At 47.9% G+C, this 23,466-nt stretch overlaps 2 protein-coding genes and 2 pseudogenes across 2 annotated transcripts; 1 reads left to right on the top strand and 3 right to left on the bottom strand.

Annotated features, from left to right (window-relative positions):
* The first annotated feature begins 1,361 nt into the window (after window positions 1-1,361).
* On the top strand, window positions 1,362-2,191 carry LOC127785830 (S-adenosyl-L-methionine-dependent tRNA 4-demethylwyosine synthase-like; annotated as a pseudogene).
* A 2,064-nt stretch (window positions 2,192-4,255) lies between these two features.
* On the bottom strand, window positions 4,256-7,068 carry LOC127753014 (uncharacterized). The gene is made up of 3 exons (XM_052278467.1): window positions 5,376-7,068; window positions 4,984-5,251; window positions 4,256-4,747 (listed from the first exon to the last, which is right to left on the bottom strand). Exons 1-3 carry the CDS (start codon window positions 6,954-6,956, stop codon window positions 4,494-4,496), a joined length of 2,103 nt encoding a protein of 700 aa, XP_052134427.1. The 5' UTR covers window positions 6,957-7,068; the 3' UTR covers window positions 4,256-4,493.
* Window positions 7,069-13,793: 6,725 nt separating this feature from the next.
* Window positions 13,794-15,755, bottom strand: LOC127785828 (uncharacterized; annotated as a pseudogene).
* A 6,594-nt stretch (window positions 15,756-22,349) lies between these two features.
* On the bottom strand, window positions 22,350-23,466 carry LOC127752819 (probable glutathione S-transferase GSTU6). Its single transcript, XM_052278237.1, has one exon. It carries the CDS (start codon window positions 23,237-23,239, stop codon window positions 22,493-22,495), a length of 747 nt encoding a protein of 248 aa, XP_052134197.1. The 5' UTR covers window positions 23,240-23,466; the 3' UTR covers window positions 22,350-22,492.

The following is a 23,466-nucleotide window of genomic DNA, read 5'->3' as shown; positions in this document are numbered from 1 at the left end:
CAAAAGAGGTAAATGGAGGTTTTCACAGAAAACAAAGGTTTTTTTTTATGATCTGGGTTCATGATGTTCTTGGTGCCTATTGATTTAATTAGGTAATGTTTAAAAGTTTGTGCTCTCAGGACATATCTTAGATGGGAGCAGTGGATAAAGAAGTTGCAGTTCATTACCATTGGTTCAAGGTAACAACACTAGTTTTTTTTTCCTATGGAACATATTCTAAACAAACATTAATCCTTTCTCTCATTTCAGACAAAATCCTAGATACCACTTCAGTATTTTTGTGCAATGCGGTTTTCATTGGGACCACTGGAAATCACTTAATTATGTAGGAAAGAGGTGGAAATCCTATGATATATGCAACTGAGAATAGTAATGCTTCCGTACCTCCTAAAGTGAATGTGATGCAACATAGATTTTTCGAATATTTATCAATATGGCCCTTTGTTCTACATAATTAGAGTAGGTTGTATATTTAACAGTTATTATTCATCGTTTAGACAATAATTGTTTGGTCGACTATTATGTAGTAAAGAATTCACAGCTCTACCTCTTTGCCAACTACTATATTTGGTCGACCATAGATATCAACCTGGCACTTCACTTGATTAACCACTAAGGGAGCCTCCCATGTGATGTTTCATAAAGAGGTTGAATTGTTACCCATTTGCAAACAAATACGTATAGATTGAGATAATTTTCATGCATTTTTTTTTACTTTTGTTCTCCTACTGATTTTCCTATTATAATATTACACGGTTTCTTTTAGATGACCACATTTGCTGGAGGTGTATCATCCATGCAGGCGCATGGACCAACTGACCACCATATACATCCTCCTTTCAAGGATGGATTTGGTCCCTCTATGAACCAAACAAGTTTTTTTTGTTCGAGAACAACTTTCTCAACTATATGCCCTTATAACTTCTCTCATGGTTAGTATCATGCTTCGGTTCTTGCATGCGCCATATTTCATGGATTGGAAGTAGAAATTGTGCTTAGATAGGGTTATTGATGCTTAATTTTTACCTTGGCGTGCTTAGGCCGATTTAAGTCCTATTGTATCCTTATATGTATCACCGTATCAATGAAAGATGACAGGCGGAGAGCTCCTGCAGGCAATAAATTTCCTATGGTAGGATGAGCCTATCAAGTTCTAACGGGATGAAATACACCGAGTTTCTGGTAAGATAATTGGTTTGCCAGTCATGATGGATCTGCAAGCAATATTACTGCAGTCCTTCTTGGCTGAAAATAAAAATGTTGAATTGCTGCTTCATGCTTTTTCAGGAGTAAAGCCAGAGAGGCTGGTACAGGGTCTATCTCCTAGATATTGTGCATTATCTCTGGTTGTGGAACCAAATATGTATCCAGAGATAAATGTTCTGATTGTTGATCTACACCGTAGGCAACATTTCTTGTCAGTAATGCACAGTTTCCTGATAAGATTAAGACATTGAAACCAATCACTCATGTCATATTCGAATTAAGATATGTTTTGGCATTTAAGTGCTCAAAGCAACAAGCTTTAAAGATATCTGTTTATATGGTTGCAACTGTATGTCAGTGTGGACGCAGCTACAAAGGAAACCTTGAAAACTGTCGATAGACTATTATTTTCAGAATTCCGGGAGCGTTTTCTGGTAATTCAAAAGTACTTCCAGATGTACACCATGAACATAAGGTTTGCGTATACTGATCTGTATTGTTTTCCGTGCTATTTACCTTGATTTTATGATGTTGCCCTAGGATTCACTGAAGTCTCTGCATCACAAAGATCAATGAACAGTCTACCGGCTGACATTGGTTAAAGGCTAGAATGCAGAAGAGATAGATGGTTATGCAAAGTTACTGCCTTGGCCAATCTGATTTCATTGAAATCAAGGGTGTAACATATTGTGGCTCGTAAGTGCCTTACAATCTTCTTTCATGTTGATTGCAACCTGTCTCTTCAGTTGCTTGTTTAGCCGCCTGATATTTTTTGACAAATGCTTTCAGGCCAGCAGCTTCCAAGTTGACTATGGAAAATGTCCCCTGTCACTCTGATGTAAAAGAATTCTCTGAGGCTTTGGCATTAAGAAGTGGTGGCATTTATGAAGTAGCTTGTGAGCATGCTCATTCATGCTGTCTTCTGCTTGCAAGTTTAGATGCATATCGATTAGTTTGCCTTTTTCCAGACTTTTTAGGTCATTAAAATGCAAATTAATTTTATTTTTTTCTACTATGGCTACTCATGGAGTTGCTATTCGAAAATTAATCAACTTGTGTGGACTGGTTTTCGTTGCGGTTAGAGTGTAATTGGGAAATGGTTTTGTTTTTACCTACTATAATATGTGCTTTGGATTAAGAAACTGCGTATGCTGCCATGTTGTCCCCCTGGGTTACGTGTCATTAATATGATGCCATCTCCTTTTACCTTCGTTGTACTGAAACATACAGAACACTTGTTTTGGCAGGTATAATAGTAGATTTTCTGTTAGCATATATAGGAGTAGTACACTAGATGCATGAGAAAAAGCAATATTTTTGTAAATACCATATTGTTTTGTCTTCTCTGTTGATTTTTGCAGGACTTCTATGGTTGGAATTGATTTCAGGACTCCATTCAAAAAATGTGTGGCATAAATGGAATGATTTATGGTAGTTGCAGAGTCACTAACAAGTAACAACCCCCCCCCCCCCCCCCCCCGCTGCGGCCCCCCTCCTTCAAATCTGAACTTGATTGGTTGACATCGATGAGGGGAGTACACTTTATTTGTTTTTTTAGAATGATTCTTTGCTCCTTTTTTAAAAGAGTCCAAATCAGCCAATCCATATCATTTGTATGAATCCAATACAGACGCATGAAGTAAAGTTGTTTAGTGACTCACCAGCCCAGGTTATTTTGAGCCCCGGAGGATTTGCACTGTCATTACTTTATATGTTTAGTACACTATATATTGATGAAGAATTGGAGACTAGATAGTTAATTTACATTCTGACATTAAACATTGCATCACAACATTGCAATGATTTTAGTTTCCATACATGCTACATTTCACATTGTTAAATGCCAGGTCGATCAACACATTGGAGAAATAAGAAATATATGTGACAATTTGCGCTTGAGGCAAGCTCATTTTTGTACCCATGTCATTGTTGCCTGCAGTAGAGTGACTTCACATGGACCTAATAGGCAAAATAAGCTGACAAGACTTATCATCTTCTGTTGGAAACATGGAATATTGAGCAAATGGCATGATACTTCTGTTACCATGTTTAAAGACACTTGCATTACCTCTGTTATGTAATCTTGATGATGATAACTATTTGTATATTCATGTTTTGGCAAAAACATGTCATCGTTGTAGTGTATGTTTTGATCAAAATTGTGGTGTATATTTTGCAAAAATATGTCACTGTATCGATTGGTAATTTGTTGATTATGTGTGCTCATTTTAGGTTATATACGCACTGTTAATTTTATTAAGTACATTTCTGTTCGAGTGGTGATAACTATGATTTTTATCAAAACCATCAGAACCCGTATTATGCCATTATGTTATGTCCTTCTAGTCTGAACTAACTGATCAAAAAAAAAATCATATTTGATATTCATCACAAGTATATCTATCTTGGGCACGCCCTATTTGAAGTCACGTATATATGCTTTTCACTTTCTGCGATGTCTTTTTGATCGATCGCACTAAACACATTACTCGCGCACGTGTCGCAGCTCGTGATCCTTTCTACTTACCTGTCAAGACCGCATTCTAGAGTTATTTGAAGAGAGCTACACAGCATATCGAGCCAAACACTCTACACATCAGCTCCAACTCCAACTCCAACATAAAGCGGCCTTACAAGTTGCAGTTGGAGCTGGACCCCTGCCATAACATATATTGAACCAAAGGGTAAGGAGAAGAACAAACCAAGCATACCTAATAAAAGAATTAGGGTGTATTTCGTTGCAAGCCACACTTTACCACAGTTTGTCATGCCTAAAGTTAGGCAAATTTGACAGGTGTTTGGTTGTAACCACAGTTGTGGCAAGATTCCCCTCCAATAAATTAGGTCCCACGTGTCAATGGCTCAAAAAAGTGTGGCAAGGTTCTCTTAGGCTTAGTAAGTTGTGGCTAATAATTTGATCACTTCACCTTAGGCAAAGTGTGGCAACTTTTATTGGCAAGTAATGGCAAAGTATGGCCGAGAACCAAACATCCCCTTCCTGCTACTCCTGGGGAGAAAGTAGTAAACAGAAAAATAGAAACAGCTGAAATTTCAGAGTAGCCAGCATGCGACATTTAGAAAAACACATCCAATATTTCAGTATCAACACAAACTTAAAATGCTGCCATCAGACCTACACCAGTGACCATAAATAAGAGTCAAAGTTAATTAGTCGCTGCCTGCTAATTTGGGCTACTCAGTTGCGCAAGCATCATCATTAATCATAAACAACAAACAGATTAGACTAGCAACTAGGACGCGACCACGTCTGATGTTGTGATGAATTTTTAACCATCTGAACAAGATGATGGCCCCTTGGCATGGTCCCTGGCATGGTCAAAGTAGAAGAAATCTTCTTGCACCGCACCCCTGAAATTAGAGACCAAGAGGCCATTGTTGAAGACGCTCTCGATGCTATTGGTCAAAACGTGCTTCCGGCGTGCCATCTTCTCGAAGTCTGTGTCGCACCCATGGTAGTTCCCATCAGCCGGGTGAATGATATTAATCCCTTTATACTCACAGTAGAAGCACCGGACCTTCTCTGCAATGAATGAGAGGAAGATTAAGCGAACATTCAAGAGACAACTGTTGCAAAGCAAGCACATGTGTAGGCTAGAACATGCAGGTGGACTTCTTTTCTGGGTGTGTGTGTGTGTGGGGGGGGGGGGGGGGGGGGGGTACCAGTTGCAGTTCAGTTACTAGCAACATTCCTTGGCAAATGAGACTAGTTATAGACATGTCAAACCAAAAGCACCGATAAGCGAATGAGAGACGCACCAGCATTTGTTGGTGGCACGACAACAGGGTAGCAATTGTTCTTCCTGGCACGGTCGCTTTCTTCATTGTGATTTACGCACTCTGCAAAGAAAAGGGTTGGCAACACACCCACAGCACTTGGCCCAGTAGGGCTCGCCAAGAAGTTAATGTGGGAATAGTGAAATTTGTTGCGCGATCTTGGCCAGTTAATCCTGCTAAGCTCTGGGCCATTGCGGTCCGCGACACTTTCGTTCGCACCACAGATGACATGGATCACATACTGAGGGCCCTGCAAACATACAAAACAGTTCAATTTTGTAAGCACATGTGGCAATTACAATTAGCTTACTAGTTCAGTGCTTGCAAGAAACTAGTGATGAGAACACAGAATCAGAGAAAAAAGTGAGCCATACCCCGTTCTCCAGAACATAGCTTTCCAATGCGGCCTTCGCCTTGCTGTGGAAAGAGCTCATGTCAGCCCAGAAGCGGTTGGTAGCATCAGGGAACTGGTCAATGGTCCGTTCTGCCGCCAGGCTCAAACGTACCAGCTCCGGTGGCATCCCAAGTGACGGTGGTGGTTCATGTAACAGTGACTCGATGACGGAATGCACATCCTCTCGGGAGAATCTGCGATACTCCATCGGCAGCATAGCACGAGTGCGCTCAGATATGAGGAACTCTTGTAGTCCATCAGCGCTCGGGTGCTGAGCAGCAATGGCCATCACGCTGTACAGCTGCAAGCGCTTAGCCATAACATCCATGAAGCGGCACAGCTCGGAGTCAGACAGCATTGTACGTTCTTGGTTCAGGAGTGCTTGCTGCAGTACGCTCATGGCAGTGGCAAAGTCCCCGTTGGCGTAGAGGAGGCACCTGATGGCTTGGAGTTCAGAGAGGTTGTAGTCCCCGGCAAAGGCAATGAGGCCAGCGACGAGGCCAGCAACGGAATAGCGCTCAGCACGGACCAGCGCCCACCTGCCAATCATGTCCAAGTCTAGGTGCTGCTCCTTGGGGACCGGGAACGCGGCGTCGTACCAGATGGTGTTGAGGATGATGTTGGAGACGGGGTCGAGTGGGCCGTAGCAGTGGCCGGCCATGACAACGCTGCGGTGGTAACGGCCGCGGAGCAGGTGTTGAGGTAGGAGAGCGAGTGCCTCGAGGTAGAAGCCGTGGATTTTGTCGACGAGCACGCATTGCAGAGACTTGGTGCATCGTTCGAGTGTTCTCTCGTCCTTGACGGTGACACCTTGCGGGGCGAGTGGGGAGAAGGTGGCGGCAGCGTCGGCGAGCTCGGGTGGCAACCTTGGAGGCACAAGAGCCATCAGTTGTTGAGTACAAATTTGGTCATTGGTTCCTTCTTCTAGGAGAAGGTAGCTGAGGTGGTCCACGTCTGAGCAGGTGAGACGACCCTTCCTAGACAAGAGATGGGCGATCTTGTGGGCTTTGGAGGAGAGCGAGAGCATCGCCGTGGCCAATCTGTCCGGGTCGGGGTGACCCGAGGCCCCTGCGGCGCACCGGAGGGCGGTCTTGGTGGTGCAGGAGCCGATGTCGAACGCGCTCGTGCAACGTTCTGCCTCCACGAGGTGGACGGCGGCGAGGAGGTCCCCCTCGGCGGCGCGCAGGAAGTGCATCGCCTCCATAGTGGGCAGATAGCGGAAGTAGGAGGTCATGAACCCCACGAGGGCTTTGAGAGACCCCCGCGCCATCGTCTTCAAGCACTGCCGCATCTCAACCTCCTCCTCCACATGTTCGCTAGAATCCTCACCGGTGCTGAGGTGCCAGATGGCGTTGGCGACGATGTTGGAGACGGGATCCAGGGGGCCGAAGCACAAACCGCCGTCGAGGATGGCGGCCAGCAGCGCCGGCTTCTCTTCCACCGGGAGGCGCTCAATCGCCCTTGTGTAGAACCCAATGATGCATCGTTTCAGCACCGATTTGTCGCCTCCGCCGCCGGCATCGGGCACCGGCTGATCGGGGCCAACTCGTTTGCTGGCCATAGGACGGCGTCCGCGGCGAGAGATTGGCGGATTTGGATTCGGGGGGTTTCGGTTTGCCTACGGATTTGGGAAGAGGCCCTTTTCTCCAGTTTGTATGGGCGACGAATCCGCAAGTGTGCTTTGTGTGTGCCTGTTGATGAGCCGAGCTCGAGCTGGACCTAGACTTGAGCCGAGCCTCTACAATGGTGGTCCAGCTTGGGATTGGGCTCAGCTTGAGTTTCGTGGAGTATTTGCTCAGCTTGGGGTGTATTTGGTTGGTGGGATATACCCGGATAGAACATGGCCGCCGCTTTTTGGAGGGTGTTTGGTTGCTGGGCAAAAGTGGGATAGGGCGGCCCGGAGGGGAATATTCCCCTCAGATGTTGGATAGAGGGATCCGGCCGATTTGGCCGGATGCAGCCGCCCGAGGCTCGGGCGAGCCGCGCGAGCGAGTCGTGTGACTCGCGTCACCCCTCACCACGACGACGCGAGCGAGGCGGCGGATAGGGCGGCCGGCGCGGGAGCCAGCGCGGGCGACAAGAGAGGAGGCAAGCACGGCGGCTGTCGGGGGTGACGAGCGCGGCGGCCGGCGAGAGAGAAGGAGAGCTCGGCAGCCGGCGTGGGTGACAAGAGAGGAGGCGAGCTCGGCGGCCGGTGCGGGTGACGAGCGCGGCGGTCGGCGAGAGAGAAGGCAAGCTCAGCAGCCGCCGCGGGCGACAAGAGAGGAGACGAGCTCGACAGCCGCTACGACGACGACGACAACGATGCGGGCGGCGAGCGCCGCGTCGGCGTGAGGAGGTGGCGGTGGCGGCGGCGGCCGCCAGCGGGAGGAGGCGGCCGGCGGGAGGAAGCGACGGTGAGAGGAGGCGAGCGGCGGGAAGAGGCGGCGGCGACGAGCCCCAGATCTGGCCGTGTTTTTTTTTTCTTTTTTCTTTTTCTTTTTTTCTTTTTTCTATGTGTATTTATAATGGAAATAGTGGTGTAAAATTGTATTATGTATTAATTTGATGGGGTATATTCACCATCTCAAGTGGAGAGGTGACCACACACTAAAAAATTGGATCACTAAATCCACCTTCGTCCCTACAACCAAATAAAAAACTGGATCGCCATATTCACACAACCAAACAAAAAACTGGACCGCCATATCCAACAAAATATGGACCGCCATATCCCATCCAACCTTGACCAGGAACCAAACACACCCTCGATGAACCGATATTGTCGTTTCGTGGAGTATTTGCTCCATATCCTCCATCTGCTACTAAAAATACAAATACGATTTCTCGCAAAAAAAAAACTTTTTCTATTACATTATTATTGTTTAAAGGCCCCTCGTTTGTTCTATTTTTTTGAGTTCTAAATTATTACATTTATTAATTCGGAATTGCTAAACTTCAGTTGACAGAAAACATACCTCTAAATCTTGCAAATTTTGGTTCACTAGATGTGCTTCGCGATTCGTGCTCCAGCTGCTGCTTCTCCAACGCTGGCGACACCCTAGGATGTTGAGTTGTGATCCAAATTCATTTGCACTTAATAAATGACAACTTCTGCCGTAGCAAAGCGGAAGCCCATCGCCGGAGGCTTGGGCCTTGAAGCTAGCCCATTGGGTTGTGCACCTAGAGACGCCCAGGGGTGCGGGTGCGGAGCCCCCGCGGTACGGATAGTCTTCCCTTTTAGGGTTCCACCTCATATATATATCTCTTGTAAGCCGCCGTGCGACGTTGTAACCTCACCCCGATATAGTGAAGATATTTTGTTGGCTAGCGCCCATGGTTTTTTCTCTCCTGATTTGGAAGGGTTTTCCACGTTAAAATCTCGTGTCTTCTGTGATTGATCTATTATTCTTTATCGTTTGTTTGCCTATCGTTTCCTAACATAGGACCCTACGGGCTAGGGTCTCGTGGTAGGGTGGGGGTGGGAGGGGTGGGAGGGGGAGGAGGAAGAGGAGGAGTTCGCCGGTTTTAGAGGGATGGCCGTGGGAAGCGGCAGCCCGGCGGTGGGCGGCAGATCGGGCGGGCGGCGGCAGCGGAGCCACGGGATGGAGGAGGGTAGTGGGCCGGCGTTGGTGGCAGGGGCAAAGCAAGCATTTGGTTAGGAGGCAGCGGGCGGTGGTTGCGGATCTGGCAGCGGAGAGCTGCCGGAGACGGGGAAGGCGGCGGGCAGTGGTTGCGGATTCGGCGGCGGGGAGCCGCCGGAGACGGGGAAGACAGCAGGGCGGGGGCACCTCGCCATCGCCGCCTTGAGGAGAAAGAGACGGGGGAGGGGGAGAGGGGAGGGGGAGGGGGCTCACCGGTGTCGTTGACTCTTTCCGGCCAGCCGACGAGGCGGGTGGTGGCGCGGTGGGGTGGTGGCGGTGGTTGCGGATCCGGCGGTGGGGAGCCGCCGGAGACGGGGAAGACGGCGGGGCGGGGGCACCTTGCCATCGCCGCCTTGAGGAGAAAGAGACGAGGGAGGGGGAAAGGGGAGGGGGAGGGGGCTCGCCGGTGCCGTTGACTCTTTCCGGCCAACCGACGAGGCGAGTGGCGGCACGGTGGGGTGGTGGCGGAGGGGGATCGCGCGAGGGACAGGAGGAGTGGTGGCAGCGTGATCTGGACGGGGGAGGAGGAGAGGAGTTAGGGTTAAGGGGTCTACATGAATCTTGAAGCATATCCAATTGTCTAAAATTTGAAAGATAGGAGGTGGATTTTCTGTCAACAGATATGTAGACAATCCCTTATTAATTTTACTTCCTAAAATATTCAATTTATCCTTATAGTATGCATATAATCCTTATGGCTTTGCCACTTGTTTCTCCCCGTAGCTTCCATCCATGCTCGATCTAAGGGAGTGGTAGACAAAATTAGAACAAGTTAAAAAGATCAGGATCGAGAGAAAAATAAGCCGCGACCAAGAAACACGGTTAGGGCATATTCAATGGTAGAGATGAATATGGTCTCTTAAACAATACAAGATTATTTAGAGACCATGCCTTTACAATAGTTGAGACGACAAAGGTTCCAATCATTAACTCAAAAAATATTCATTTTTTTAATATTCTTTCCATTCTTTTACCCTCATACAACCATATTTCTATATTATATTATAGTGATTAAGAGTCGTTGTTAAGCTATTGTTATGCATGATAACGATGTTTTGTCTATCCCCTTTCTCTTTCTTCCATGTTAACAAGTATTCCTAATTAGCAATGTATTGACAACCATCGTACATGTCCTTAATAGTTTGGTCCTAGCTGCTAAGTGACCGAATGTTATTCCGTTAATTCGGCCACCACCCTTGGTTAACCGAATAAACTAAATTCGGCCAAATAGGCCCAATACAATATACAGAAGACATCAGCCTAACTAGCAGAACCCAGGCATGCACTGCATGGGGATTCCTAATCAGCGCGTACGCGCGAGGAGCGGAACCGGCATGCACTCCCCACACCGGCACGTGGCCCGTACGTCAAGTACGAATCTATTAATAGTGTGATTAGCGTTAATAATAGTGTTATTAAGGAATTTGTATAATAAAAAAATAAATAATAATTGAGTTGAAAATTTTAAAATATCAGTTAAAAGTATTCATAGTTTAAGTTGAAAGTTTTCAAATTTAGAGTTGAAAGCTTTCAAATTTAACTAAAAGTTTTCAAATTTTGAGTTGAAAGTTTTAAATTTGAGTTCAAAGTTTGCAAATTTAGAGTTGAAAGTTTTTAAAATTTAACTGAAAGTTTTAAAATTTTGACTTGAAAGTTTTCAAGTTTGTCTCGAAAGTTTTTAATTTGAGTTAAAAGTTTTTAAATTTTAAGTTGAAAGTTTTCAAATTCATGTTGAAACTTTTAAATTTGGATATAAAGTTTTAAGTTTCAGGTAGAGTTTTTTTAAAAAATTCTAATTGAAAGTGCAACGGAATGAAAAAGGAACAAAAAAAAATACAACGTGATTAGTCTAATTCTGATACGGATTAAAAAGCGAAAAATTAGACTAATTATGACGTGCGTTTCCTATTACGCCCTAATCACCGTGCTAATCGCTTTTTTTTCCTCGAACTCCGATTTTGACCACCGCGCTAACGACACGTGGATCCGGTCAGTGGCAGATACAGCTTTAAGAAAAGAAGGAGCGAAAATATTCGCTCGATAAAAACAATCGAACACAATACGTACCACCACGTACTATATTTATATTGCAATTGCATAAGAAGCATAGTACATTCAATAATTTAAGGGCAACAAAGAAATTCAGGATGGTACCTTTCATTTTAAAAGAAAGAAATGACCTTTCCACCATTTATAATTCATCACACACCAAGCTGATAACAGAAAACCTGTCAATTTGCAAACACAAGTCCATTGATAAGACATGGGAGATAGTGAAATAATCATCAAATCTCTTTAAAAATTGATATATAAGGAGATGCACCTCTAATAAATCACTAGGCAAATCTATTATTCACCGTTCGTCCATAAACTTCATGATATACCTTAGAAATTAGGATAAAAGATGAAGAAGGCGCTGGGATTGGTGGCTAGCCCTAGCCACCGGGCAACGGCAGGAGCAGTGGAGCTATTGGCTGCTGCCGGCCTGCTGCAGTGTCGCTGCCGCTGCACAGGCATGCAGCGTGCCAGCGCTGGCCGCGCCGCGCGGGGACGGGGCTAGGGCACGGCAGACCGGCGACGACGACACGGCGTCACGGCGGCGCTATGGGCAACGATGTTGGTGTAGAAGCAGTCGAGGCGCCGAGCACCACGCAGCGAGGGGCGTTGGCGAGACAGCTTCGGGCTTCAACGGCGGCATCGAGCGTTGGTGCCTCGGCGGTGTGATTCACGATTTCGCGTTCAGAAGACGAAGTGTCGCGTGCGGCGTCCGCCTGACCATGACTCCGTGCAGAAGTTAATTAAGTTGGACACTTGGGCTGCTAACTGCTCACTTATGGGCTAATTGTGGATAGAATGTGGTGGTAGGCGGTCCAAGAGGGATATGGGGGAGGTGGGGCGACACAGTCCGTAGCAGGGCTGGCCAACCCACCCTGCCCAATGGGTGGTTCCGCCCCTGGTCGACGTATGCGCACATAAGCTATCTGGCGCGTATGCGCTAACTAGCAAAACCGGCACTGCATCCCCTTAGTCCTCCTCACTCCTTATCCCAATCGGCCGATCCTCTCATTCGCCACCCTCAGGCACCGCCTTAGCGTCAACCCACCATGTGCTCCTCCTTGTGCTTGATGTCATCCTTGCCTCCTTGGCTCTGCAACACCTGTCACACCCTGACTTTTATGTCTTCTGTTCTTTTCGCCTATTTGTGAAAATTCACATTTGATTTGTTCGTCTTAAATAGCTTAATGAAAACTTCGTTAAATCAAAATGGTTTAATATGATTAATTAATTAATTACATCGTTGGCTTTGTTGTTTTTCATTGGAGTTAATTGGATTTAATTTTTTTAAAAGTGGAGCTCAATACCTAATCAACATTCCGCCCAAATTCAATTCCTAATATCCTAAATTCTCCTTAAAAATTTCAAATATTCCAGAAAAGTCCCCAGACTTTTCCCTTATTCCTTTTTCCTTCCTTTCTCTCCCTTTACCACTTCTCTTCTTCTTCTTCTTCTTCTTCTCCTCCTCCTCCTCCTCTTCTTCCCTTTTCTGTTTTCTTCCACCTTTTTCCTTTGGCCATGGAGCCAAAGCTACCTCTCTCCCTTTCCAGCCTGTCCCGGGGAGGCCAAGCCCCGAGCCCGGGCATCCTAAATAGGCCCAATACCATCCAAAGCAATCTCAACCGTCCAATTCCCTTGATCGAGTCCTAGCGATGGGATCTACGAAATCCCTTCCATCTCAGCCCTAGATCTATCCACATCATCACCATGTCATCCATCTCATCCCCACGTGGCATCCACATCAGCCGGTCCATCATACACCAAGTCCACCGTGAGCCATACCACTGACTAATGGGCCCACATATATTCTCTTTCACAAAAGTAATTAAATTTCTGAAATTAAATATCCAGAGAATATTATTGGGATATTCTTTTTCTTATCCAAGGATTTTCTCCAAATTCAAACTTCAGGAGGTCACAACTTTTCTGTCCGAACTCCGATTCAACCAGTCTTCTTTCTTAATTCTTCTAAAATTGAGATATACCTCCTGGTTACATTTGTTGTTTTGTTTGATGTTAATTAGTTAGTCTTTTCTTTTTTTTATTTGTTTCTCTTTTGTCATCATGTAGACGTTGGACCAAAGGTGTTGTTCGTTGCAGAAGACGCAGTGCAGGGATAGTTTTTGGATGCAAGGCAAGTGCACTCTTTGAACGTATTGAACCTAGTTTATAAAATATTTTGTTTTGAACATGCATGATTTTATTTATAACTTCTTGATGACCTAATCGTTATAATATCCCGTATTTGATTAATATTGACTCACTATGATACCTCTATCTTGGGCTCAACTCAAGATAGAGTAGCTATGCTTAGCCACTCTCTAGGTTGTTTTATAAGAAAAATCTAATTTTGATTAATCATATACTTATAGTTATTTTTATATGAACTATGTGGTTGTGTGATATCTTCCCGTTGCATGTGTTGCGCCGTGTAATAAACAATAGGTGGATAAAATGATTTGGACTAGGCTGATGGGTGGTTCTGTGTGTGAACCTAGTTAGGTGATGATGTATATGTGTGATCATTATCAAGTATGGTCCCTGTGTGAGTCTACTATCAAGCTATGTGCTATTTAGTTGCTCAAAGGGTCAACTTCGTGTTCTTAAGCCGTTACCTTATATTGTGTGCTATTATAGTTTTGGCAAGTTGTCTAGTCAATTTAGGACTTCACTTCATAAGCCATTAATCCGAGCCTAACATGCAACCACATTGTTCTCATGGAAAGAAACTGGCTCAGTAAGATTCCGAGTCTTGGCACTGTCTGCCCAGGTGGCTAGATGATAGGCGTTAAGGTTAGACATAGGTACTTTTTTGTCTGTGTGAGGGAAACTGTCTCATGGGGGAAGGTAGTGTTAAGACGGAGTTTCTAAAAAGCCTTGTTCCAGACTCCACACACAACCTGAACATAGTTTTCCAATGCAGCCTTCGCCTTGCTGTGGAAAGAGCTCATGTCAGCCCAGAAGCGCTTGGTAGCACCAGGGAACTGGTCAATGGTGCGTTAGCCACCAGCCCCAAACGTACCAGCTCCGATGGCATCCCAAGCGACGGTGGAGGTTCCTGTAACAGCGACTCGATGACGGAACGCACATCCTCTCGGGAGAATCTGCGAGACTCCCTCGGCAGCATAGCACGAGCACGCTCAGACACGAGGAAATCAAGTAGTCCATCAGCGCTCGGGTGCTGAGCCGCGATGGCCATCACGCTGTACAGCTCCAAGCGCTTATTAGCCATAACATCCATCAAGCGGCACAGCTCGGAGTCAGACAGCATTCTAGTTCTTGGTTCAGGAGTGCTTGCTGCAGTACGCTCATGGCAGTGGCAAAGTCCCCGTTGGCGTAGAGGAGGCACCGGATGGCTTGGAGTTCAGAGGGGTTGTAGTCCCCGGCAAGGCCAGCGACAAGGCCAGCAATGGAACAGCACTCGGCACGGATCAGCGCCCACCTGCCAATCATGTCCAAGTCTAGGTGCTGCTCCTTGGGGACCGGGAACGCGGCATCGTACCAGATGGTGTTGAGGATGATGTTGGAGGCGGGGTCGAGTGGGCCGTAGCAGTGGCCGGCCATGACAACGCTGCGGTGGTAACGGCCGCGGAGAAGGTGTTGAGGTAGGAGAGCGAGTGCCTCGAGGTAGAAGCCGTGGATTTTGTCGACGAGCACGCTTTGGAGAGACTTGGTGCATCGTTCGAGTGTTCTCTCGTCCTTGACGGTGACACCTAGTGAGGCGAGTGGGGAGAAGGCGGCGAGCTCGGGTGGCAACCGTGGAGGGACGAGAACCAATATCTGTCGTTGAGTACAAATTTGGTCATTGCTTTCTTTTCTAGGAGCAAGTGGCGGAGATGCTCGACGGCTGAGCAGGTGAGACGATCCGCCGTCCTAGAGAGGAGATGGGAGGCGATCTTGTACGCCTTGGAGAAGAGCGAGAGCATCTCCGAGGCCACTCTGCCCGGGTCGCGGTGACCCGCGGCCCCCGCGGTGCACCGGAGGGCAGTCCTGGCGGTGCATGAGCCGATGTCGAACGCGCACGACATGCAACGTTCTGCCTCGACGAGGTGGACAGCGGCGAGGAGGTCCCCCTCAGCGGCGCACAGGAAGTTTAGCGCCTCTAGAGTGGGTAGGTAGCGGAAGTAGGAGGTCATGAACCCCGAGGGCCTTGAGTGACCCCCGCGCCTTAGTCTTCAAGCCTCGCCGCATCTCAATCTCATCCACATCTGCACCGGAATCCTCACCGGTGGTGAGGTGCCTGATGGCGTTGGTGATGATGTTGGAGACGGGATCCAGGGGGCCGAAGCAGAAGCCGCCGTCAAGGACGGCGGGCAGCAGCTCCGGCTTCTCGTCCACGGGGGAGGCGCTCAATTGCAGCGCTGTAGAACCCAACGATGCGTCGTCTCAGCACCGATTTGTCGCTTCCGCCTCCACCGCCGGCAGAGCTCACATCGGGCACCGGCCGATGGGGCGAACTCGTTTGCTAGCCATTGGACGGCGGCGTCTACAATGGCGGAGTCAGGATCTCAGTACGCTTAGGGCTCAAATCGAAGTACTATCCATGATAATTCATATGCTGAAGTACAAAGTACAGAAAAAATAAAAGAGCAAAATCAAAACTAATTCAATTAAGAGAGAGAGATATATATATATATATATATATATCAATGGAAAAACTCGTGTCTATCACTTCTTACCATCTTCGCAATAAGGCTACCAAGGTCAGAGCAGCTTGAGAAATCCAAATCAGATCTCCCGTCACAGATAAATGTGTCAGTTGGTCTCTAATGACTGTACAATCATATTTAGAAAAGTGACATAAATCTTAGCAAGTTCAATAAGCTTATCTTCATCATAATTGGCGAAAGAATTCCCTAGATCAAGGCAAACAATGCATCTCAATAGCTGAGTAAACCTTTAGCACGATGGTTTAAATCAACAATAATTTGATCAAGTACCACATTAAATATTTCATTGCTGAAATGATCAACCTGTTAACATGGACCCAACAACAAATACTCCCTTGTAGCAGCATCCCTAATGTTTACATCCAATTGTTCGATTGGAGTGAGAATCCCAGGGTCAGCAACAATCACATTTGGAGCAAGCACAACATTATTTTGCCAATTGTTACTAGCCTCGGTTCCTGCTGTTTCTAGGGGTTGGATGGACTCACTGCACCGGACTTGGTAGAAAATAATGGTATTAATGTTCAGGTCCTCTTCATCTAGGAAATCAAACCAATTTCTAATTGACTAATTGCTATGAAATGCAGAATAAGAATGCAGGTCGAAGGTTAGAGAGGAGACTCACCTGGATTTGAGGAATCAGGCTCTTCTGGCTCGCCGTGGCTGAGGAAGGGGAAGCGCCGCTGGCTGCTGGCTGCTGTCGTCGGCCCATCGCCGGCTCGATGCCAATGCGCGCCACCGCCGCCCCCTTCCGCCGATGTGATCGATGCGGCGGGAGGAGAGGGAAGGACGAGGCAGCGTGATGCAACGCTCGTGTGAATGGTGGTGCGTGAATCGTGATAGGCGGCAGGGGGAGAGGAGAGGATGTGGGAGACAAAGTGTTGGCTTCTGGGCTGTGACCTATGATGGGCTGCTCGGCCATGGGTGTTTGCGAAAGTAATAAGTTCATTTCAGGTCTCTCAATTTATCACCGAGTTTGAAATTTGGTCCCTTCACCACAAGGTATAACACATCTCGCAACATACAAAACCTGGTCACATTTAGTCCCAAGGTAGTATTACTCTCTGTTTTGGCTAACGTGGTGGTTGAATCAATGTGAAACCCATATGTCAGGGCGTTTTGGTCTTTAAAAACAAATAAAATTTGGTCGATCCCACGTGTCAGTGACACAACCTCTCCTTCTCCTCCCTCTGTTTCAACGTTCTCCAACCCGGAGGACACATGCTGCCGACGAGACGGGCGGTGACCAGACTCCCTCCAACCCGAAGCTCCACACCGCACCGGCCATGAACCACAAGGGAGCCACCGCCTCCACCAGCGCCACTGCCGCCAATTATTATTGCTCGCACTCCATTGGCGTCGCTGCCAATGCATCTCGGATAAGATCGATGCTGCCTCCTCCCCCTCTCCACCAGGGGAAACACAAGCGAGGCCAACTCCGACGTGGCACTCATCTTGGAGCGTGAAAGCCGACCCACTACAGGGGCGTAACATTCTGAAAATTCCTGACAATAAAAATCACTAAAATTTCAAATATTTTAAAACTTTTGCATCATGTTGGTTGTTAAGATTGAGATTGCCTACCAAACCATGAATTGTCACAATGAGGAATCAAATTAAAGATATACTCCCAGCAATAATTATGACTTACAATTATATTTATTATTAATCATTTGTGCACAAGACAAGAAGCCAAATAAAGTACAAGTTAATTAATAATTCTTGTGATACAAATTACAAATAAAATATTAAATACTTGGATTATGTGATGTGTGTCATGACATCTAAGTGCATATGAAATAACCATTCAAATAAGTGGATCTCTATCTATGAAATAGTTTCACTAGGAATAATTAATTTGATATTACATATATTATATGAGTTCCAAATATTAAATTATAATGAGCTGTATAGAGGTCAAACCAATTTAAAAGGGACAACCCATCCACATGAAATGAAATGATGATCACCACTATAATGATCCTATTTGTAAATGAGTATTTCATTGGAATATATAAGTTAATATTTGGAACATTTCATCAAGTCCCTTGTGACATAAAATCAACTCATGTAAAATAGTTGGTCACACTAATAAATTGAGCAAATATATCACTATATTTATAATGGACTCATTAGGACAATTTAATTAAGTTTTAGAAATATCTAAGCCTCCAAAATTATCTGTGCTAATTCGGGGATTAAACGACATTTAAATAATATAATAAAGAAATATAATTGTGCCATCACAACTTTTGGATAAAATCTAGATTTTGGACACTAAATATTAATTTGGGTAGCTTGGTAAATTTTCATATTAATGCCTTCATTTTTTCCATTCTTCCTTCTCTTCTTTTTCTTTTCTTTTTCTGGGCGCACTGTTCATTATCCGCCATCTGTTCGAGTTGGTCCCCCACCCTAGCCGTGCCGCTCCAGCCGCTGTGCGCACCGCACACGTGCAACTGTGCGCCGCATTGCGCCCGACCAAGCCAGCCCGTCCGCACCCGCGCCTCTCCCACGCCCGCATCGAGCCCCGTGCCCCCGCACCGAATCGCGCGCGTGCACCGCGCGTAGCCAAGACCCCGCGCCGCGCCAATGTCCCGTCGTCCTGCCACACCACGGCCGCTGTACCCTAACCCCCCTCCAGCTCACCTGCCAGCTAGGGCATCTTGCCGGACGCCCTACCCGACGCCATTAGCCCCCCCTCCTCCCTCCCCCCCCCCCATTTCTAACCCTCCCTGGCTCAACCTCATCCCTCTCAACCCTCTCCCTCACTCGCACCCTCCTGTCCCTCTCACTTCACGCGAGCAATCGCCGGGCTGCGCCGCACGCCCGGCGTCGAGCACGTGGAGTGCGTGCGCCGTGCTGTCGTCATGTGACTCCATCAACCGAAGCCGGTGGCGGGGTAGGGTGGAGGCATCCACACGAGCTCGCTGCCACTGAGGAAGGAGACCGAAGACCGTTGGATGCCAAGGACCGCACGTCGAACACCTCCGGCAGCCACCGTCGTCGTTCGCCCCTGCGTCGACCGCACCACAACCGCGCGCCACCACCCTTCGCTGTTGCTCCACTTCGGGGTAAGCCCTCGCGCCCTGAGCACCTCCTAGTGACCTAGTAGCCGGCGGCCCCCTCAATTTGGGGTGCGCGCCACCGTGGCTATGCCATCCCCGGCCGCCACCGTGCCGCCGTTGAGCTCACCGTGGGCAAGGCATCCCGGGGGCTATCCCCTTTCCATCTAGTTAGCAAAATCGAAACCCCAGCCATCGTAGATGCTCCCGCACCCATCAATTTGGCCGGAGACCGTCCCTTTCGCCCTAGCCACACGGTAGCCTTGATGTTACCAAAGATGATTTTTAGTCCCGGTTATTTCAACCGGGACTAAAAATATCCATCATTAGCCTTGATTGAGCATCCCGGTTGCACAATCGGGATGCAAAAGGGTTGCTAACCGGGACTAATGTCCCTTTCCCCAGCGGTGTATTTTGCGTACGATGACGGACCTGATCAGTGACGCTCACCCGTTCATCATCAACCAGAGGCAATACATTTGTGCATCACCATTTAAATCATTTATGCATGACTCGTATCACCATTTAAATCATTTATGCATGACTCGTATCACCATTTAAATCATTTATGCATGACTCATACGTGCTACTGGAATGATGGTTTGTTGTTTCACATATCAGCAGCAATGCACGGGATGCACTTCGTGCACCGGCCACTTCGAATCAGCAGCTAGCGACGTACGCAAAAGTCTTGGTTCTCCGTTATTTAGTCCCACATCGGGGAGCCTGGCGCACGGGCGCGGGGTCATAAGAGCGACAGTCCGGATGTGAGGCGTGCCGAAACGAAGGGCACACCCGGCGCACGAGGGAACCCGTACGTGTTGCGGTGGGCAATTTTCATGTGCGGTAGGCATATGTAGCGATCCCAAAAACAAATATAACCGGAAGAAATCAAGCCCACCGCAGTTGCGACTATGCGTGCGAGCGTGTGACACATACGCTTGGCAAAAAACCATCATTTTTTTTTCTAAAACTGGCTTGACCAGAATTATGAGCGTCCAGTACAGTCTGGTAGCATACCACGAAAAAACCATCATTTTTTTTCTAAAACTGGCTTGACCAGAATTATGAGCGTCGAGTACAGTCTGGTAGCATACCACCAGTTGGTTTTAGTTTGACTTACAGAATTTGAATTCGTAGTTCAAAACTCTGACACCTAACATAACGTTTTGGCTAGCTTAGAGTTTGGATCCGTATTGTCGTAACTCGTAAGAGGATGTTTGGTTGGTGTTACATTTTAATTTGGACCTGTTTAGTTCACAAACAAAATTTTTAACGCAGTCATATCGAATGTTTGGACACATATATGGAGCATTAAATATAGACAGTTCTCCAGGAAATTACGAGATGAATCTTTTAAACGTAATTACGTCATGATTTAACAATGTTGTGCTACAGTAAACATTTGCTAATGACGAATTAATTAGGCTTAATAAATTCGTCTCGCAGTTTCTTCCCGAAATCTATAGTTTGTTTTATTATTAGACTATATTTAATATTTTAAATGTATATCTGTATATCCGATGTGGCATGCAGGGGCAAAGTTAAATCATAACTTGGCTAACATAGAGTTTGGATCCGTATTGTCGTAACTCGTAAGAGGATGTTTGGTTGGTGTTACATTCTAATTTGGACCTGTTTAGTTCACAAACAAAATTTTTCACGCTGTCATATCGAATGTTTGGACACATGTATGGAGTATTAAATGTAGACAGTTCACCAAGAAATTACGAGATGAATCTTTTAAACGTAATTGCGTCATGATTTAACAATGTGGTGCTACAGTAAACATTTGCTAATGACGAATTAATTAGGCTTAATAAATTCGTCTCGCAGTTTCTTACCGAAATCTATAATTTGTTTTGTTATTAGACTATATTTAATATTTTAAATATACGTCCGTATATCCGATGTGACATGGAGGGGCAAAGTTTTTTTTGCTAACTAAACAAGCCCCTGGTCACACTTGAGATATGTTTTGAGTAGCTGTGTCACATACTCTCGGCATAGTAGAAAAAACTGGACCGGACACTGAACCGCTTAAGCTCTTGGTTCACTGGGTCACCGGTTGGACCGACAGGTCGAACGGTTCAATTGTTGAACCGGAAAGTATATCTATCATACATAATTTTACTTAAACAAGGTGACCAACTTAGCTTGGTGGTGTGGTTGATGCTCTTATATCCCATCAGCCAAGGATCAATCCCTATTGTCGAAGAGTAATCCTCTTTAGCGGGCGGTCGTGAGACCCCCCTTTGTGAGTTCGGCCGGGGGAAATGGCGCGATGATCAAGGGTCAACTTCCGCTTGGCCATCTAATCGCTAGATCACTCTCGTGGCTGTGTGGGAGATCAAGGATTATACAGGTTCAGGCCGCTCTCGAGCGTAATACCCTACTCCTGTGTGTGGGATTATGGTGAATTCTTACAAGAGGTTTTGAGCTCCAGAGGGAAACCTAGCTGTCCTTCCTCCCGAGCTCAAGTTGTCTGAGAGTCGTCCCTTTTTTTGGTGGACGAGGTCCTCCTTTTATAGTTCAAAAGGATACCACATGCACCGTTTGCACTTACCCATCCAAGGGAGGGGGGCCCACATGGCCCTATTCATACCGCTATCCTTTGCTTCGACCAGAAGCAACATGGTCGCCTGGCTTCAAGTGGGGCCCGGCGCCGCCCCCCGCCTGACACGGGGGACATCCCTATCATTCCCTATTAATTGTATGAAGACTTTGGCGGCTCACTACGCGCATGGGGCGTCCCTAGCAGCGTGCCGATGGGACAGGGCATACCTGCCCCCACTCCGCCTGACACAGGGCAGATCGTGGGGGCACTGCCCCCGTCCCGTCGCCTGTGACCGGTCACAGGCCGGTCAAGCTCGATTGACATGGGTCAATCGAGCGGCACCGCACGTCCCTCCACGCCGCGGTTGGGGCGCCGCGTATTGAAGGCGTGGAGCAGCGCCTTTCGCCTCGCCCGCTCTCCCCGCCACGTGGTGGTCAGGCGAGGGCCTCGGGGTAGCACGCCCCGAAAGCCCGAGGGGTGCGACGTGGCACCCCGAGGCCCCCTGGCCACCTCAGCACTAACCGAGGGGCGGGGGGAGGCGAGGTCGCGTAGCCACGCCACTAGATGGGAAGAACACTTCCCTCTACTGTGCGTACCCTCAGGCCCATTTCACCGACACCCATGTGACGCACCATTTTCCCATTTTATGGAATAAAAGGGATCGATCCTCATGTGACGCACCATTTTTCCCATTTTAAGGAATAAAAGGTAATTGGGCCACAATAATCCAAGTGGGCATTAGCAAACCGGCAGTTCAATATAGCCTTGTTCATCCGGTTCACACCGGGTCGATTGCATGAGCGGTCCTTAAAGCAAACCAAGCCGGTGGGAGTGCTGGTTCCGGTTTCTTTCGGTTGGACCGCACGTCCGGTCCGGTTTTTTATACCACGACTCTCGGCCATAGAATAACTGGAACGAACAGTATATATTCATCTGCCGTAGAAACGGATAAACAGAGCAGCCAGAAGAAACACAGAGCGGCAAGAACAGTATATATATATATATATATATATATATATATATATATATATATATCCCCCTTGCATTATTAATCCGACTCACATACCAAGTCAACCAAAACCAATCAGCAGTGCAGCAGCTAATTTAATCTAATCGATCAACCTCCACTACTGTTTCCTAGCGATAACCACATTACTCCTCCGGAGCCTCGTCTCCAGGTACTCGACCACGTCGCCGACGGCCGGGAGCACCTTCCTGGCGGCGTCGAGCTCGCCGAACCGCTCCGCCCACGCCGCCAGCAGCGGCGTCCTGGCGGCGTCGAGCACCCTGGTCCCCGTGAGCGCCTCGTTCGCCCTCGTCCGCGGGATCACCGACCCCAGCGTGACGTCGACGAGCCCCGGGGCGTCGCCGCCGAAGAAGGGCTTCCCCTCCGCGGCGGCGAGGGCCCCCTCCAGCGCCCCCACCGCGGCGGCCATCCGCGCCATCCCCTCCGCCCTCTCCCCCTCCGTGCTCCCCAGGTACGCCGGCCTCCACGACGCCACGAACTCGTCGTCGACGTGGGCGGCCCAGAAGCGGGCGGCGGCGCGGGCGAGGGGGTCGTCGGCGGGGGGGAGGAGCGGGGCGCCGCCGCCGCCGGGGAAGGGGAAGGCGTCGTCGATGTACTCGAGGATGACCCGGGACTCGCAGACGGGGCGGCCGCGGTGGATGAGGACGGGGACCTTGGCGTGGACGGGGTTGGCGGCGAGGAGGAGGTCGGTCTTGCGGTCGAGGTCGACGGCGACGAGGTCGTAGGTGAGGCCTCGCAGGGCGAGGGCGAGCTCCACCCTGGTGACGAACGGGCTAGGGTTCGTGCTGCCGAGCAGCTTCAGCTCGTGATCCGGTGATCCTCCTCCTCCGGCGGCGGCGGCGGCCATCGTCGTCGCGCCTCTGCCGATCGAGCGATCACGTGTTGGGCGGATTGGATTTTTAGTTATAGACGGGTGCTGGATCGAGATGGTTGGACTGGAGTGGGAAGTCCGCGGGTGGATTGCGTCATCCGTGATGTCAGGACAGGCGAATGTATCTGCCAATGCGTCACTGTCGTCATCATCATCATCTTCCAGGAATGCTGCAATGCACGTGGTGCATTTTGGCTTTGTGC

Source organism: Oryza glaberrima, chromosome 10 (genome assembly GCF_000147395.1).
Source record: "Oryza glaberrima chromosome 10, OglaRS2, whole genome shotgun sequence".
NCBI lineage: Eukaryota > Viridiplantae > Streptophyta > Magnoliopsida > Poales > Poaceae > Oryza > Oryza glaberrima.
The sequence above is the reverse complement of the archived record's forward strand: the minus strand, read 5'-3'. Positions and strand labels throughout refer to the sequence as shown.

Coding starts and splice junctions, on each gene's coding strand:
- LOC127753014 (XM_052278467.1), bottom strand. CDS start 6,956: ATGGCCAGCAAACGAGTTGGCCCCGATCAGCCGGTGCCCGATGCCGGC. Junction 5,252..5,375: donor GCTATGTTCTGGAGAACGGG/GTATGGCTCACT, acceptor GTATGTTTGCAG/GGCCCTCAGTATGTGATCCA. Junction 4,748..4,983: donor CGTGCCACCAACAAATGCTG/GTGCGTCTCTCA, acceptor CATTCATTGCAG/AGAAGGTCCGGTGCTTCTAC.
- LOC127752819 (XM_052278237.1), bottom strand. CDS start 23,239: ATGGCCGCCGCCGCCGCCGGAGGAGGAGGATCACCGGATCACGAGCTG.